Consider the following 13206-nt stretch of genomic DNA (forward strand, 5'->3'; position numbering starts at 1 on the left):
TTAGATTCTGTAAGAGACGGGCAGACAGTGGCGAACCAGGATATAAATATGAAAAGGCTGTCTAGGTTCAGATCTAGTGCAGAAATTAGGAAGAAAATGATAGAAAGTCAAAAGGTGTGAAGCTATTTTGGAGGTCAAGGAGGGCCTATCTAAAGAAGTGATGTTTTAAGTGAATGACAGTGAGCTACTTCCATAAACCCTGGTGCGTGGTCCTTCAAAAGAACGGGACAGCAATTCCGCATAGAGCGGCCTTTGTGGAAGGCAAGTCAGAGGGGGTTGGAGCCAGTGGAACCTTGCGGAATGGAATGTTAAAAGGCAGCGTGGTGGTGATACCTCCCGTGCTCAGGATGGGGCTTTTAATTTGTTGTGAATGGAGGATGAAGCCACCAGAGAGCTCTGTGCAAGGCGGGCCATGATGTCATCTATGCTGTTGTTGTTTCTTTCTTTCTTTTTTTTCCCCAAAAAGACCACTAGTTGCCATACAGAAATTAAATTGAAGGAAGATGAATTAGATAGCTCCTGCAGAAACCCAGATGGAGAGGGGGTTGGGTTAGAGGAAGGAGATTGTAGCTGCAGATAGGGAAGTGGACCCTAGGGCACGCATTTGAGACTTACAGCCAATACCTGGACGGCCTCTTAGCCCTTTTCACTCTTGCAGTGTAGTTGTAGCTGTATATATGCTATCTGCCTTGGTTTTCAAGAGGCTTTCAGAGAGCAGAATGCTCCAGAGCCCATGGCTGGGCTTCCCTGCTTCCCTTCCAGCAGCGTGTCCGGAAGAGTGAGGGAGCAAATGCAGTGAGCCGCTACCACGGGCCGTCTCTGCACTTTATCAAATATTGAGAATGACATCTCCGCTCAGGGTTTACACGCTTGCTCGGTGCTTTCCCGTGCCTCATATTTTTGCTGGTAATTCCCCCCAAACACTGGGAGAATAATCCGCGAGGTACAAGAGTAATGTTCCTTGGGAATAAAATTACTTTCAAAGAGTGGAACTGTCACTGATAACGATTCTCATTACCTTGGAAGGAAAGACATCCCTCTACCCCTCACTTGCAGCGAGATGGAAATCTCGCCCAGGCTTTGGGTGGCACCTGCTCTCTCGGCATTGAAGATGCTGGAGAATGCTTAGCCTTTATCTCATGCCTTGGTGCCTCTGGGAAGAGCTGATTAAATAGATGTGTGAGGGGCCTATCTGCCTATTCTTGCAGCACACTTGAGGATGACTTTTCTCCCCTCTCTTTGGCGGGATGAAGACTGTTAACTAAACAGGAAGACCGTTGTTATTCTTAGTGTTTTAGTTATCCAAAGTGAACCCAGACCAACTCCTTTCTGAAATAATATTCATGCATGATTCACCTCTAAGCTCCCCAGCTGTGGCATTGCATCTGTCTGTCCCGACCTTCCAGTCCTTACCAGGGCAAACACAGACAACCCAAGTGGACATCTGCTTCCCAGTAGCCAGGGCACCGGAGGCTTCCACATCTCCTTTTCCATGCCTCTCTATCTCCTCTCAATGAAAAGCAAGCCAGTGCTCGCTTGGTTCTTCCTGCTGCCAGAGACGGGCGAGCCTAGGCTCCTGCTGCCAGGTGTCCCCCACTTCCTTCCTCTCTAAAAATGCCATTTCTGTCTTGTTTGACCCCCTGCACATTAATTTGTGCCCATCATAGTCAAGCTTATTGAACAATTCCACTTTTCCTCTTAGAGCTCTCTAGCGGAGATTCTAATTACAGTGATTGTCTGTTGTGCTATTAGTTATAAGAATCGCGACTGCCCTTTTGATTGAAGGGTTAAATGGTGATAACCATGTGTTATCTTCTCTCCAGGTAATTTGAACTAGAGTAATTAACCTCACGCCCAGGTTATGGGATATTAACCATTTGTTTACTTCATAGTTAAAATTGATTACCATTGTGCCTGATACTCAGTGTCCACTTTGAAAGAAAGGAAAGAGAGGGTGAGTGAAGAGAGAAAGGAGTATGGGGCCTGAATGACAGTGACCCTCATAGGTTCATCATATATTTGAATACTTGGTCCCCAGTTGGTGGAGCTGTTTAGGAAGAATTAGGAGGTGTGGCCTTGTTGGAGGAAGTGTGCCCCTGGGGGCAGGTTTTGAGGTTTCAAAAGACTGTGGGTCATTCTTAGTCTCTGTCTCTCTGAGTCCGACTTATGGGTCAAGATGTAAGCTCTCAGAGCTGGGCAGTGGTGGCGCACGCCTTTAATCCCAGCACTCGGGAGGCAGAGGCAGGCGATCTCTGTGATTTCGGGCCAGCCTAGTATACAAGAGCTAGTTCCAGGACAGAAACCAAAAAGCTGCGGAGAAACCCTGTCTCGAAAATCAAAAAAAAAAAAAAAAAAAAGTAAGCTCTCAGCTGTTCCTGGTGCCATGACTTTGATTCACCATCCTGGATTCTAACCCTCTGAAAGTGTAAGCCTCAAATTAAACACTTTATTTTGTAAGTTGCCTCGGTCACGGTAGCTTATCACAGCACTAGAAAAGCCAACAAGCAGGACTAGGACAGACGTTGGTACCAGAAGGTGGATTATTAGTGTTGCAGATGTAACTGTGTTTTTTGTTTGTTTTTTGTTTGGGGGGATATGGAAAACTTTGGGACTTTGGACTAGAAAAGCAGTTGAATGCACTAAGCAGGGCTTAATAACAGGCCATCCTAGGAGCCTGGAAGACAGTGCTGAGAGCCAGGCGGACTGTAGAAGCCCGGCTCAAGAGACTCAGAGAAAAGCAGGATTTTTAATAGCAACTGGGATAGAGCCCACTTTTGTGATAGTTTGGCAGAGAATATGGCTGCTTTTTGCCCTTATCCTAAGAATTTGCCTGAAGCTTAATTGAAAAATAATGGCTAATTTTCTCAGCAGGGGCTATTTCGACATGGCATAATAGAAAAGTAACCAAGACAGGGAGAGAGCATGTGTGTCTTTCAAGTCCATGTTGTCCACTGGAAAGATTCTGAGGACCCAAAATTCCAAATTTATTTCCTAGCTCAATAACTTATGGTTTTACCCCACCCCACCCTCCAAAAATGGGGTGGGGGAGGAGAGGAGAAGAGACATGAAATTTGCAGGTGTTTGAGAATCTAATGCCCAAACAAGTAAAGAAGCTAGTGCTGGCCAACTACTGGCATCCAGGTGCTGGCTGGCCCTGGGAAAGTCCTTTGCTCCATTGTTCTGTAGGGGAAAGAGATTTCTAATGACATTATGGACATTGCTTGGGAGCAGCTCTCTCCAACAATTCAGAGAAGCCTGTGACACGTTCAAAAGATGGGTTGAGCACCCCGAACTTGAGGTCAGGTGTGAGAGAAAATGAAGCTTGCCCAAACAGAGGGGTGTCAAGCCTAGAGAAGCAGCCCCTTCTGCTTCTGTTAGTCATGACGTCCCCATAGAACACTTTAAAATCCACCCTGCCAAGCCAATACCAGCTTCATGAGCCCCTCCCCTTCTGTGGAAGCCTTTTCCTGTTGGTGTCTTGCGGGGAGGGGAGCCTGGAAACCTGCTGTTAAAAACGCAGAGTAGCGGAAATTAGGAAGAGGCAACTCACTGGGCAATCTCTGAATGACTCCGGAAGGACAACGTGACATTAGGAAAGTAAATCAGTTAAAAGGTTCCTTTTAATTTTCTGAACTTCCCAAGATGTTGTGTGATGATCAGAGCATCTCCTGCCTCGGCAACACCACCTTGGCAACCCTGTCCTAAGAGCTTTCCCTCTGCATTCTGTTTGCACGCTCTTCCAAAGCCTTCTGTGTTTTAAGCCTTGGGAAAAACGTATGTTTCAGAATTAAAATTTAGCAGGTGATGGGAAAGCGGCAAAGGGATAGATACTCAAATCAGGTCTGTAGCAATAAAAAATTAAGCCTGGTAATAGTTTTACGGTGTAAAGTGTAAACATTTACTCTGAAGGCGGTAAACAAATGGCCTCATGCTAGTTCAAGTCAAATTGGGATGCCAAATGAGTAAGGAAAACTTCTTGGCTCTCAGGAGGCTTGTTTGGTTTTGTCTGTAGTCGCCTGCAAGAGGCCAAGGGCCTGTGTTTCCACAGCAAGCTTGCCACATAGGAAAGCGGAGCGAGCAGCAAATTTTGTTTTCCTTTAAACTTAGGGAGAGTTGAGACAGGTTTAAAAACAGCTGGCGACACCAAAATGGTTTGTCCAGATGCTGACCACCTCGATGCACTCTGTCACTTTCCAATAAACAGGGCTATAACTCTGGATCTGTGTTCTGACCCCTAAGTCACCTATGAAGAAAAGCACATTGTTAGGTCATGGAGCCATTTAAACAAAGCCCCGGCTTCCTGGAACTCTCTTTCATTGGCCTTAAGGAAACATTTATTCAGGATGTTTGGGAATAATTATTGATTTTGAAGGTAAGACTTCTTATTTAAAAAAAAATAATTAAGTGAGCATTTTGAAGGAATGGCATGACCGGAGTTGACTCCAATTTGGGTAAGTAACAAAGGCTTTCTCTCCATCCCAAAGCAAACTGATAACTGCCTTTGGGAAAGTCCTTGGTTACTTTGCTCTCAGTAAGTAAAGTCAACCTCATGAGTCATTGTTTTACGTGGAAAGGACGTGAACACAGCCAACGAAATGGTATGAACTTGGGCAGACTTGGCAGAATCGACCCCATTCAATAATAGGTTTAACTGTGAGGACTTGCGATTTCATCCAAATCATTAGCACACAAAACCCACTTTTTAGAAAAAGTTAATAAAGTAGCCAAAGGAATGTAAAGAAATTTGGGAAACGGTGCTCCTGTCTCATCTGTTTGTGGGTGTGTGTAGACGTACCCAGACATTGAAAGACTCTTGTGAGCGTCGAGACATTCCCGAGGAGGATGCTCTATTAAGGAACAGTCCCTGTAATGATATTATGTCTCTTCTTGTACAATCAGAAGCCATTAGTCAATTATAAGTTCTATTTTTGGCTTTCAGAGTGCAGGGAAAGCATCAGAGCGTCACTGAAGAGGCAGGGAAGGGAAGGCAGGGTAGCTTAGGCAGCCAACACCCGAGGACCTGACCGCAAGAGAAATGGCAAGGAAGGGAAGGCCGGGTGGCATAGGCTGCCCGCCCCCGAGGACTGTGCAGCAGAGAAATGCACTGTTTTAACAAAGACAAACCTTTCTAAGCAGGAAACAATGGGGGTTTGTAGAATTTCAAAGCTGCAGTCAATCATGATTGGTAGCGTCCTTTGTGGCACTGGGTCCGTGGGTGGATGGGGGGGTTGTTTCTCAGGTTGTTTGGATTTCTTCTGAGCCATATTTGAAATTGATGCCCATTCCAGAGTGGGGAAAGAACACCTCCCCACAGGGTGGGAACTCCACAGGCCAGGGAGAAGAAGGGTCAGAGGTTAGCATTGTGGCTTTCTGTTCTCTATTAACTGTACTGAGAGAAAAATGGGATAAATTAGTAGGACATAGTGATTGCTTTATTTGAGTTTACGTCCTCCCTGCATGCTGACACAAACCATGGGAAGCTCTAGGCACTGAGTTTGTGCAGTTTTCTCCTCTCAAGTCATTCTGCATATACCCTTCTAAGCAGCTGGGGAGAGTGCCTGAGATCTAATGTGCTTCACTGTTACTGAAAAAAAAAAGTATAGAAAATCAGGGAGACTGATGTAAATTGACCCACGTCTGGCCACTCATCGTGACATTTTGAGTTTGTACCTTAGAGCAGCCGTCGTCCGGAAAGTCATCAGGCACGGTCTTCATTTTGAGTTACAATACTTTAAGAATTTGGTGTAAAGAAAAAAAAAACTTCATCCATTACACTGGACAAATGTTTGACTTTCCTTAAGCAAATATTCTTCCAGTACAAGAATTAGACTAAAGTAAGTGTCCCAAAGTCCAATCAGCATGGAGCTGTCTGCTTGCTGGGCTTGGCATGGGGACCACAGTGGACTGTGTAACTCATACAGCAGCAGTAAGGATCGCGAAGCCTTCCTGGGCTCTCCCCAAGTTTCCACTTAACCTTTGCAACCCTGAAACCCAAGGTGAAATCTTAACTACTTCTAAACAGTTATGGCTGCCGTCCTGTGCTATTTTGGTGCGACGCCAAGAGCTTTCAGACCCACGGGACGCGAGAGAGGACCAGAGCATGTTCGCGGGGTTCCCATCCCCGCGTCAGCATCTCTGCACAGTGCCTGGCTCCTGGTAGAAAACAGAGCCAGTGAGATGAAAATCAAATGAACATCAGGCAACAAGCCAAGGAGAAATGAATGAATTTTGGCTCCTTTTCAGAAGGCAGCATCACGTTGGGAGGGTTCCACGGAGGAGCAGGAGCCCTTAACTGCTGTCTGGCTTTGCCACTTTTCCCTAAGTTCCACATTTGATAACCAACCCCACTTCTTTCGGTCTCAGTTTTCTTAACAGTAAGATGAAAGGAATGTTTGTTTCTGCAGCTGGAGCAGATATTTGAGTTCAGCAATATTTTTTTTTTTAAGTTTAAAAGAGATGGGGGTGACAAAAAGCTGGGTATGCCATGGGCATGCTGGGTTGGGCCTTGCTGATTTCTGGAGATCAAGATCTCTTGCCTCGGTGTTTTCAGGCCTGGGGAGATCATGACTGAAGTGACGAAGACCAAATGAGCCCTTAGATTCTATCTGAAGCATCTCAGCAAAGTCCATTGAAGGCTCAGGTGTGTGTTTGCGGAAGACAGGAGAAAGCAAGGACATAAGAGAGAAGCCACCACATGCCCTGTTCTCTCTGGAAGATCGTAGATATATATCAGCCTTTACGCAAATAAACAATTTCTAGGACTTCTGAATTCACAGCTGCTTTTCTGTGCCTTTGTGCTCCGTGGTTGCAGACCGAAATGGACCATCTATTATACACACTCTATTTATCACCAGCTTCCATTGAAGGCCATCATCGTTCTCCAAAATGTGTAGAAGTTAGGTCTGTGGTATTTCCCTTTCCTCTCAACTGGGTGCTTTTATGCCTCTGCTAATGGCTGAGAAGAAGAGAAATGATGCTGTTTTAAGAGGCCGATGCTTTATTGAAAGTCTTGAGCTATTTTTCTCCTCATCTCTTAATGCAAACATCACTGAGCAGGTGGCTCTAGCTCACGGTCCCCCAAAGCCTGCACACTGTGACCATCTCTACCACAATCAATGGGCTTGAGTTGATTCTCATTCCGTTCTGGAAATGTTCTTTCACCCAACGCCACATCCTGTGGACAGCAGCATCCCTCTCATGCTTCCTCCAGTCCTCAAAGCAAGGGCTGTCCAGGTCAGTGAAGGACACCTACCACTTAAACACTCATTCATTCTTCACATTTTCTTCTAGTGGGAGAGGAATCAGCACTTCTGATCTCTGATGGGTCTCCAGCATTCAGTGAGCCGGGCTCTCTGCACAAACACCTGTTTTCCCTACCGCTCTGGAGGTGAAGGTTCCTCTCCGGCTTGAGAGGGAGCCGATCTGTGCAGGCAGCCCCATTCTTTTCTTTTTTTTAAATTTATTTATTTATTATATATACTGTATTCTGCACCAGATCTCATTACAGATGGTTGTGAGCCACCATGTGGTTGCTGGGAATTGAACTCAGGACCTTCGGAAGAACAGGCAGGGCTCCTAACCTCTGAGCCATCTCTCCAGCCCAGCAGCCTCGTTCTTGCCCTTAGCAAATGACACAACTTTCCGTGAAACATCTGACTTTAAAACATCACCCTCAAGGGAGGCAGGAAGGAGGAATCCCGGGTTGTCCCACTTACCACAGCGGTGTCCTGACATCATCAACTCCTTCTGAGTCGGTGGTGGAGAAACCTCGCCATCTTCCCATCACCGTGGGCCTGCGATCACAGGCCCATAAGGTGGAGTGAGCCTGAGAGCCGACATGTTTTGAGAGTGACTGTGTACTCAGTTTATGGACTTTTATGACTGAAGCCATTAGGGACTTTCAGCTAATCTATCCCTGTAAGCAAAGATACATCAACCGGTATTCAGTTATTATCGTAAGTGAAGTTTCTACTTAGGCCTTCCCTTTCCCTTCCCCTGTCCCCACTCCTTCATGGCTTAGGGAGGACGTAAATGTTGCAGTCACAGAGATCTGGGGTTGAGAGCCAGTACTCCCCTTTGATTATTGTGCTCTTACCTTTTCCCTAATGTGCTGTAAATGTCTGCTGGGTGCTACCTAGAAATGTAACTTAGCCTCCTGCCCGGGGCCTCAGTTTCCTTATTTGGACATGATAAGGCCTGTCTATCAGAATTGCCATAATTATGTGATTATTCCCAGTGTAAATACCAACTAAACTCTTACTATGATTAGATGCTGACAGTAGCGCTCTCTCTGGGACATTAGGGGTGTTTGTCAGACTTGTACTAGACCCTGATGTTGAGATGAGGCAACTTGGCATGCTGGTAGCTATTGGCCCCTGCCTACGAAATGTGTGAACAGCCTTCTACACTACCGGTTCTCCACCCTCCGAATGCTGCCACCCTTCAGTGCAGTTCCTCAGGTTGTGGTGACCCCCAACCATGACATTATTCTTGTTGCTACTTCATAACTGTAATCTTGCTACTGTTCTGAATCATAATGTAAGTATCTGTGTTTTCCGATGATCTTAGGTGACCCCCGTGAAAGGGTCTCTATACCCCAAATGGGTTGCCACCCACAGATTGAGAACTGTCGCACTAGAGTAAGGCTAGAAGGTTTTCTTCCCACCCCCTTCTGTTCATCACACATAGTACTGCCCGTGGGCATGCAGACTGTCTACACAGCTCTCTCTCTTCACTGTGAGGGACAGTCAGGAGGAGCTAGAGGAAGAGAGGAGACCTCTTGAAAAGTGGACTTCTAAAGTCCTTGGCACTTTTTTCTACCTGGCTTGTCATGATCTCAGAGCCCGACTCTTGTCCCCGTCTCTCTTCGCTTTGGGCTCTTGATTGCTCCTTTGACTCTTCTTTCTCCCCGCCACTGGGTGGTTGCCCTAGCCTGGAAAAGGCAGGGAGGTGGCCTGGCTCAGTGTCTCACAGACACACCTGTGCTGTGCCTCCCCATTCATCTCCTTTCTCCCCTCTCCTCTCTTCTTCCCTTCTTCTGGGAATACAGTCTCAATCTTGAGGGCTTTTAGAAGCCATACAATTTCCTGTCCTTTCACTTTGCAGGTGACAAAACTGAAAGCTAGCCCACCGGACTGGGTTGCCTAGAGTCACATTCTTATCTTAGCATGTCCTTCCTTCTAATAATGTGAATTATTGATTATTGTTAGAACTTCCTATGATGTCAGTAGAAAATGTGTTTTTAAAGGGATTGCTGGAACCTCATGGCAATTAACTTGTTCGTGAGGAAAAAGCCCCTACCACTACAACCATTATTTCCTATCTCTATTCAGAGCCAGAAAAAGCTCCATCACTACGACCATTATTTCCTCCCTCTATCCCAAGCCACTGCTAGGATTTCCAAGACATATTTTTCACATCCTTACCACTTATCGTTAAACCCTTCTTTGGACGTGAACTTTCTGGAAGATTCCCTTGTGTGTCCCAAAACAGACAAAAGTTGTATCTGTACGGTCAGGTCCAATAGTATTTACATATTTCCTACAGCTGGACGTGGAGACAGTGAGCAGGGCAACCACACGTGGTCTTAAGTTAGGCAGCGTCCTCTCATCTATGTGTGGAGATGCTGGTCCCACAAGGCCAACTTGGTAAGGCTGGCTAACGTTAACCACGTTCATCCCTGTGACGCGCTTAAGCACCTGATGATGGGAAGATGGAGGGGCACATAAAACAGCTATTCTTTCCTGGCGGAGAGCCCAACTGTAAACCTGGAGATCTATCTGTCAGTGACATATCTGAGTTGTGATGCTGACTACACGTAAGCCTTAAAAGAAGCTGCGGGATTGCATAACAGCTTTCTCTGCACTGCTCTTCCTGCCAGCTCCAGGGCTTGAGAATTTTCCCCATGTAATCTTAAGGTAGAAAGAATTAAGACAGAATAAAAAGCGGGGTTTTGTCTTGAGCTTGTAGGACATTTGTGCAGGGGTGGATGCGGTTGTGGAAGGGTAGAGGCTCATTAGTCATGTCAAGAAAAAAAGTCTTTAATAGCATATATTGTATACTTCCCAACATTCGAAGGGAAGGCGGCTCTGCCTTCTAAGTCTCCTTTATTCTTGCGCCATGCTGGGAACTCATGCTGAAATTCTGCCCTTGGTAACGCTGCCGCTGCTGCTTCTTGCCTTACATTTCCTCACCCAAGTGTAACCGCCGATGTGTGTTGTGTTTGTGTTTTAGTTACTCTTTGTTACTGATTGTGCCCCCTTAATGTTATACTGAACAGGGCTCCTGAGAAGCAAAGGGGGGACCCTGGAGTGTCTTTCCTTTGTGTTCAGATGCCCTGGATTAGGGAGCAGTGGCAAGGAAGGGAATGAATGGACCTGTTGTTAACTGCCCTGTAAATACACGCTATGTCTCTTGGTAATGGATCGCCTTTGCGAACAAGAAATCATTCCAAGTTCAATTTTAATCTTTGCATCAGAGATAGAGATATGGAACTGTTTAGGCTCTTCTCTCAACTTCTTCCCCTCTTTGATTTTTTTGCGAGATAAAGCAAATTAATTAATGAGCACTTTTCAGTTGAAGAAATGATTAAGACCCAGCTGTGTCTGTGAAATTATAACCTACAATGCACCCGGGACTTGTTAATGCTTTTTTTGGCATGAAAAAAAGAGACATAGGTATCTAATATTAAGTGGTGTTCCACAAAGCGTAAGTTAGCAGTTTGTTTGCCAAATTAATTTTCAAAGACATTTAGGTTACTAGGTTTGACATTTCTAAACGCAAATCTTACATGATTGATGGACTACTGTGGAATAGCTTTGTTCAGAAAAGATAATCTTTGGCAGGCTGCTTCAAAGAATGCTACTCTAAAAAAGATGAAATGATACCCCATTTTACGTTAATTTCCCCAGCACGTCAATGCTTATTTGGAATACCCCTGAGAGGGATGTGGTATTTACTGAAGCACGAGGCTGTGTTCGCTGTATCCAGCAGCTCCCTGGGACTTTTACTTCTAAGCTGTAGAAGAACCTTTCGACACATAAAATCTGCTCTAGCAGAATACGGCCGAGCAAGACAGTATCATTGCAGAGCAAATGTACAGAGTTGTGATTCTCTTTACACGGTAGCAATGCTATTCCAAGATGCCAGTTCAGATTCTCTTCACAGAATTGGAGATGGTGTGCTTCTTTTTAAAAATAGATCTGTGCACCCCTCCCCCGACAACGAACTACAGGCAGCTAGCAATGATGAGAGAGAGAATGAGAATTAGACGTTTCCAGGGATGAGCCCCTAATATGGAGTGGTCAGTCCTAAAATCATATAGTAAAGTGACACCAATCAGATTCAGCAGGTGGTGTTTGTCAGTTTATGCATTCACATAAATATGCACGCTTAGCAAAGAAAAGAGAATTTGATAGACAGTAAGGGGGATATGGGAGGGTTTGAGGGAGAAAAGGCAAGAAGGAAAATAATATTATATTTTAATTAAAATTAAAAGATAGAATGTGTAATTTTTATTTAGTTCTAAGGTCGCTGTAAAATGGCATAGACAAGAGTGGAAAAATCCCAGCTAACTAAGGGGTTCCACAGGCAATAAGAAAATGGGGTCAGCTGTGTGTGGTATGTGCATATGTGTGTGGCATGCTGGAGGCAGAGGTAATGGTATCATCGCACTGTCCTGAGGTCACAGTATGACATATATTCTGACTTTTACAATGGAGCTGGAATTCTAGATCTTCATTGAATATCAGTGTCCTTCACTACCGACAATGCCGTCACATTTCTTGACTGACTAAAACAACAACAGCAAAAAAAAAAACCCACATGGAAGATGGCAGTTTTTGACCTCTCTAAAGGAAAAGGAAAAAAGTTGCTTTCAGTTGTTTATACTCTTTGGAATCCATAGTTTCATAATTGTGAGATGATAGCCACAGTGGCCTGTAATGGCCTCGCCAAAGGAAGTGAGTGAGGCTTTTCACAAAAGCTTTGCAAAAGCGTGTGGTGCCAGGATGACATGGGGCGCAGTGGGTACTGGGCACTGCCTTTGTGTAAAATACTGTAACCAGTGAATTCACTGTGGACAAGGCGGAACACAGAAGGCTCTTGTCTTGAATTATCTTCAAGACCATTGCATTTCATGGAGTTGAAGGAAGCTGACTTGCAAAAGAAAAAAAAAAACAACAACGAAAACTAAGAAGCGTCCTTTCCTCTTTGGCAGGGTGAAGTAGAGAAATAAGTCTCCCCGCTGAACTACTATGAGGCCAGAAGCCTTGCTGCTATGTCTCACACTGCTACACAGCACTGGGGCTGCTTTCCCAGAAGATTCTGAGCCAATCAGTATTTCGCATGGCAACTGTAAGTATCACATGCTCCCTCGCTTGCTTGCATTGGCTTTTGAGGCTATTTTAGCTTGCGGCCGCCTAACAAACCCATAATAAAATGGAAACCGGGAGGAGGCTTAGGAACTGTAAAGTGTGCTCCTGATAAAGGTAGGTCACAGGGCAGCAGTGGCGCAGGCCTTTAAGCCCAGCACTTGGGAGGCAGAGGCAGGAGGATCTCTGAGTTCAAGGCCAGCCTGGTCTACAGAGCTAGTTCCTGGACAGCTAGGGCTGTTACACAGAGAAATCCTGTCTTTAAAAAAACCAAAACAAAACAAACCAAAAAAGCAAAGGTAGGTCATTTCATACCTGGTCAGATGGATGGAGTTAGATGGATGATTTGACTGTTATGAGCGTCATCAAGTGTTTGAATTGTCCATTGAGTCTCCAGATGAAGTCTCTCCCTACACACGGAGCCATGCTCCTGCCTTCACACCAGCTACAGGGAATAACACTGTTGTCATCTGAGGACCGAGAGTGTCATGTGTTTCCATCTGTAACCTGTATTATTATAAAGCATGATAGAAAATAACAACAGGTGTTTTGAAATACTTAAGAGAAAAAAAAAGCTTACAAGCTTGCTAGTCTCAGGGAAGGACTGGCTTAATTTCCTTTCAGTACCTGTTTTGGTCAGCGGTAGATGCTGACATAATTAAAGCTTTGGTGGCTCCCTCCAAAGATGAACGTCTTCACTTCTGTTTTAGAAAGAACATCCGATTTCCTATTTTATTGTCTGCCCTCCAAATGACCAATGTATCCCAGTCAAAGAGCAGTTTCCCCAAGTATCATTTTCCGTGTATTATCCCAAAACAAACACTGAGTGAAACCT

At 45.1% G+C, this 13206-nt stretch overlaps 1 protein-coding gene across 5 annotated transcripts in view; it reads left to right on the forward strand.

The window, feature by feature from the left end:
• The window catches only part of Sema6a (semaphorin 6A), a 124877-nt gene that overhangs the window by 53977 nt on the left and 57694 nt on the right, over positions 1 to 13206 (forward strand). For all 5 annotated transcript variants that reach the window (XM_075968696.1, XM_075968691.1, XM_075968694.1 and 2 more), the window contains exon 2: positions 12218 to 12354. In XM_075968696.1, the coding sequence (XP_075824811.1) occupies positions 12255 to 12354 (100 nt within the window). In that variant the 5' untranslated portion in view covers positions 12218 to 12254. The remainder of the gene's footprint in view (positions 1 to 12217; positions 12355 to 13206) is intronic.

The sequence above is a fragment of the Microtus pennsylvanicus genome, chromosome 4, assembly GCF_037038515.1.
Source record: "Microtus pennsylvanicus isolate mMicPen1 chromosome 4, mMicPen1.hap1, whole genome shotgun sequence".
NCBI lineage: Eukaryota > Metazoa > Chordata > Mammalia > Rodentia > Cricetidae > Microtus > Microtus pennsylvanicus.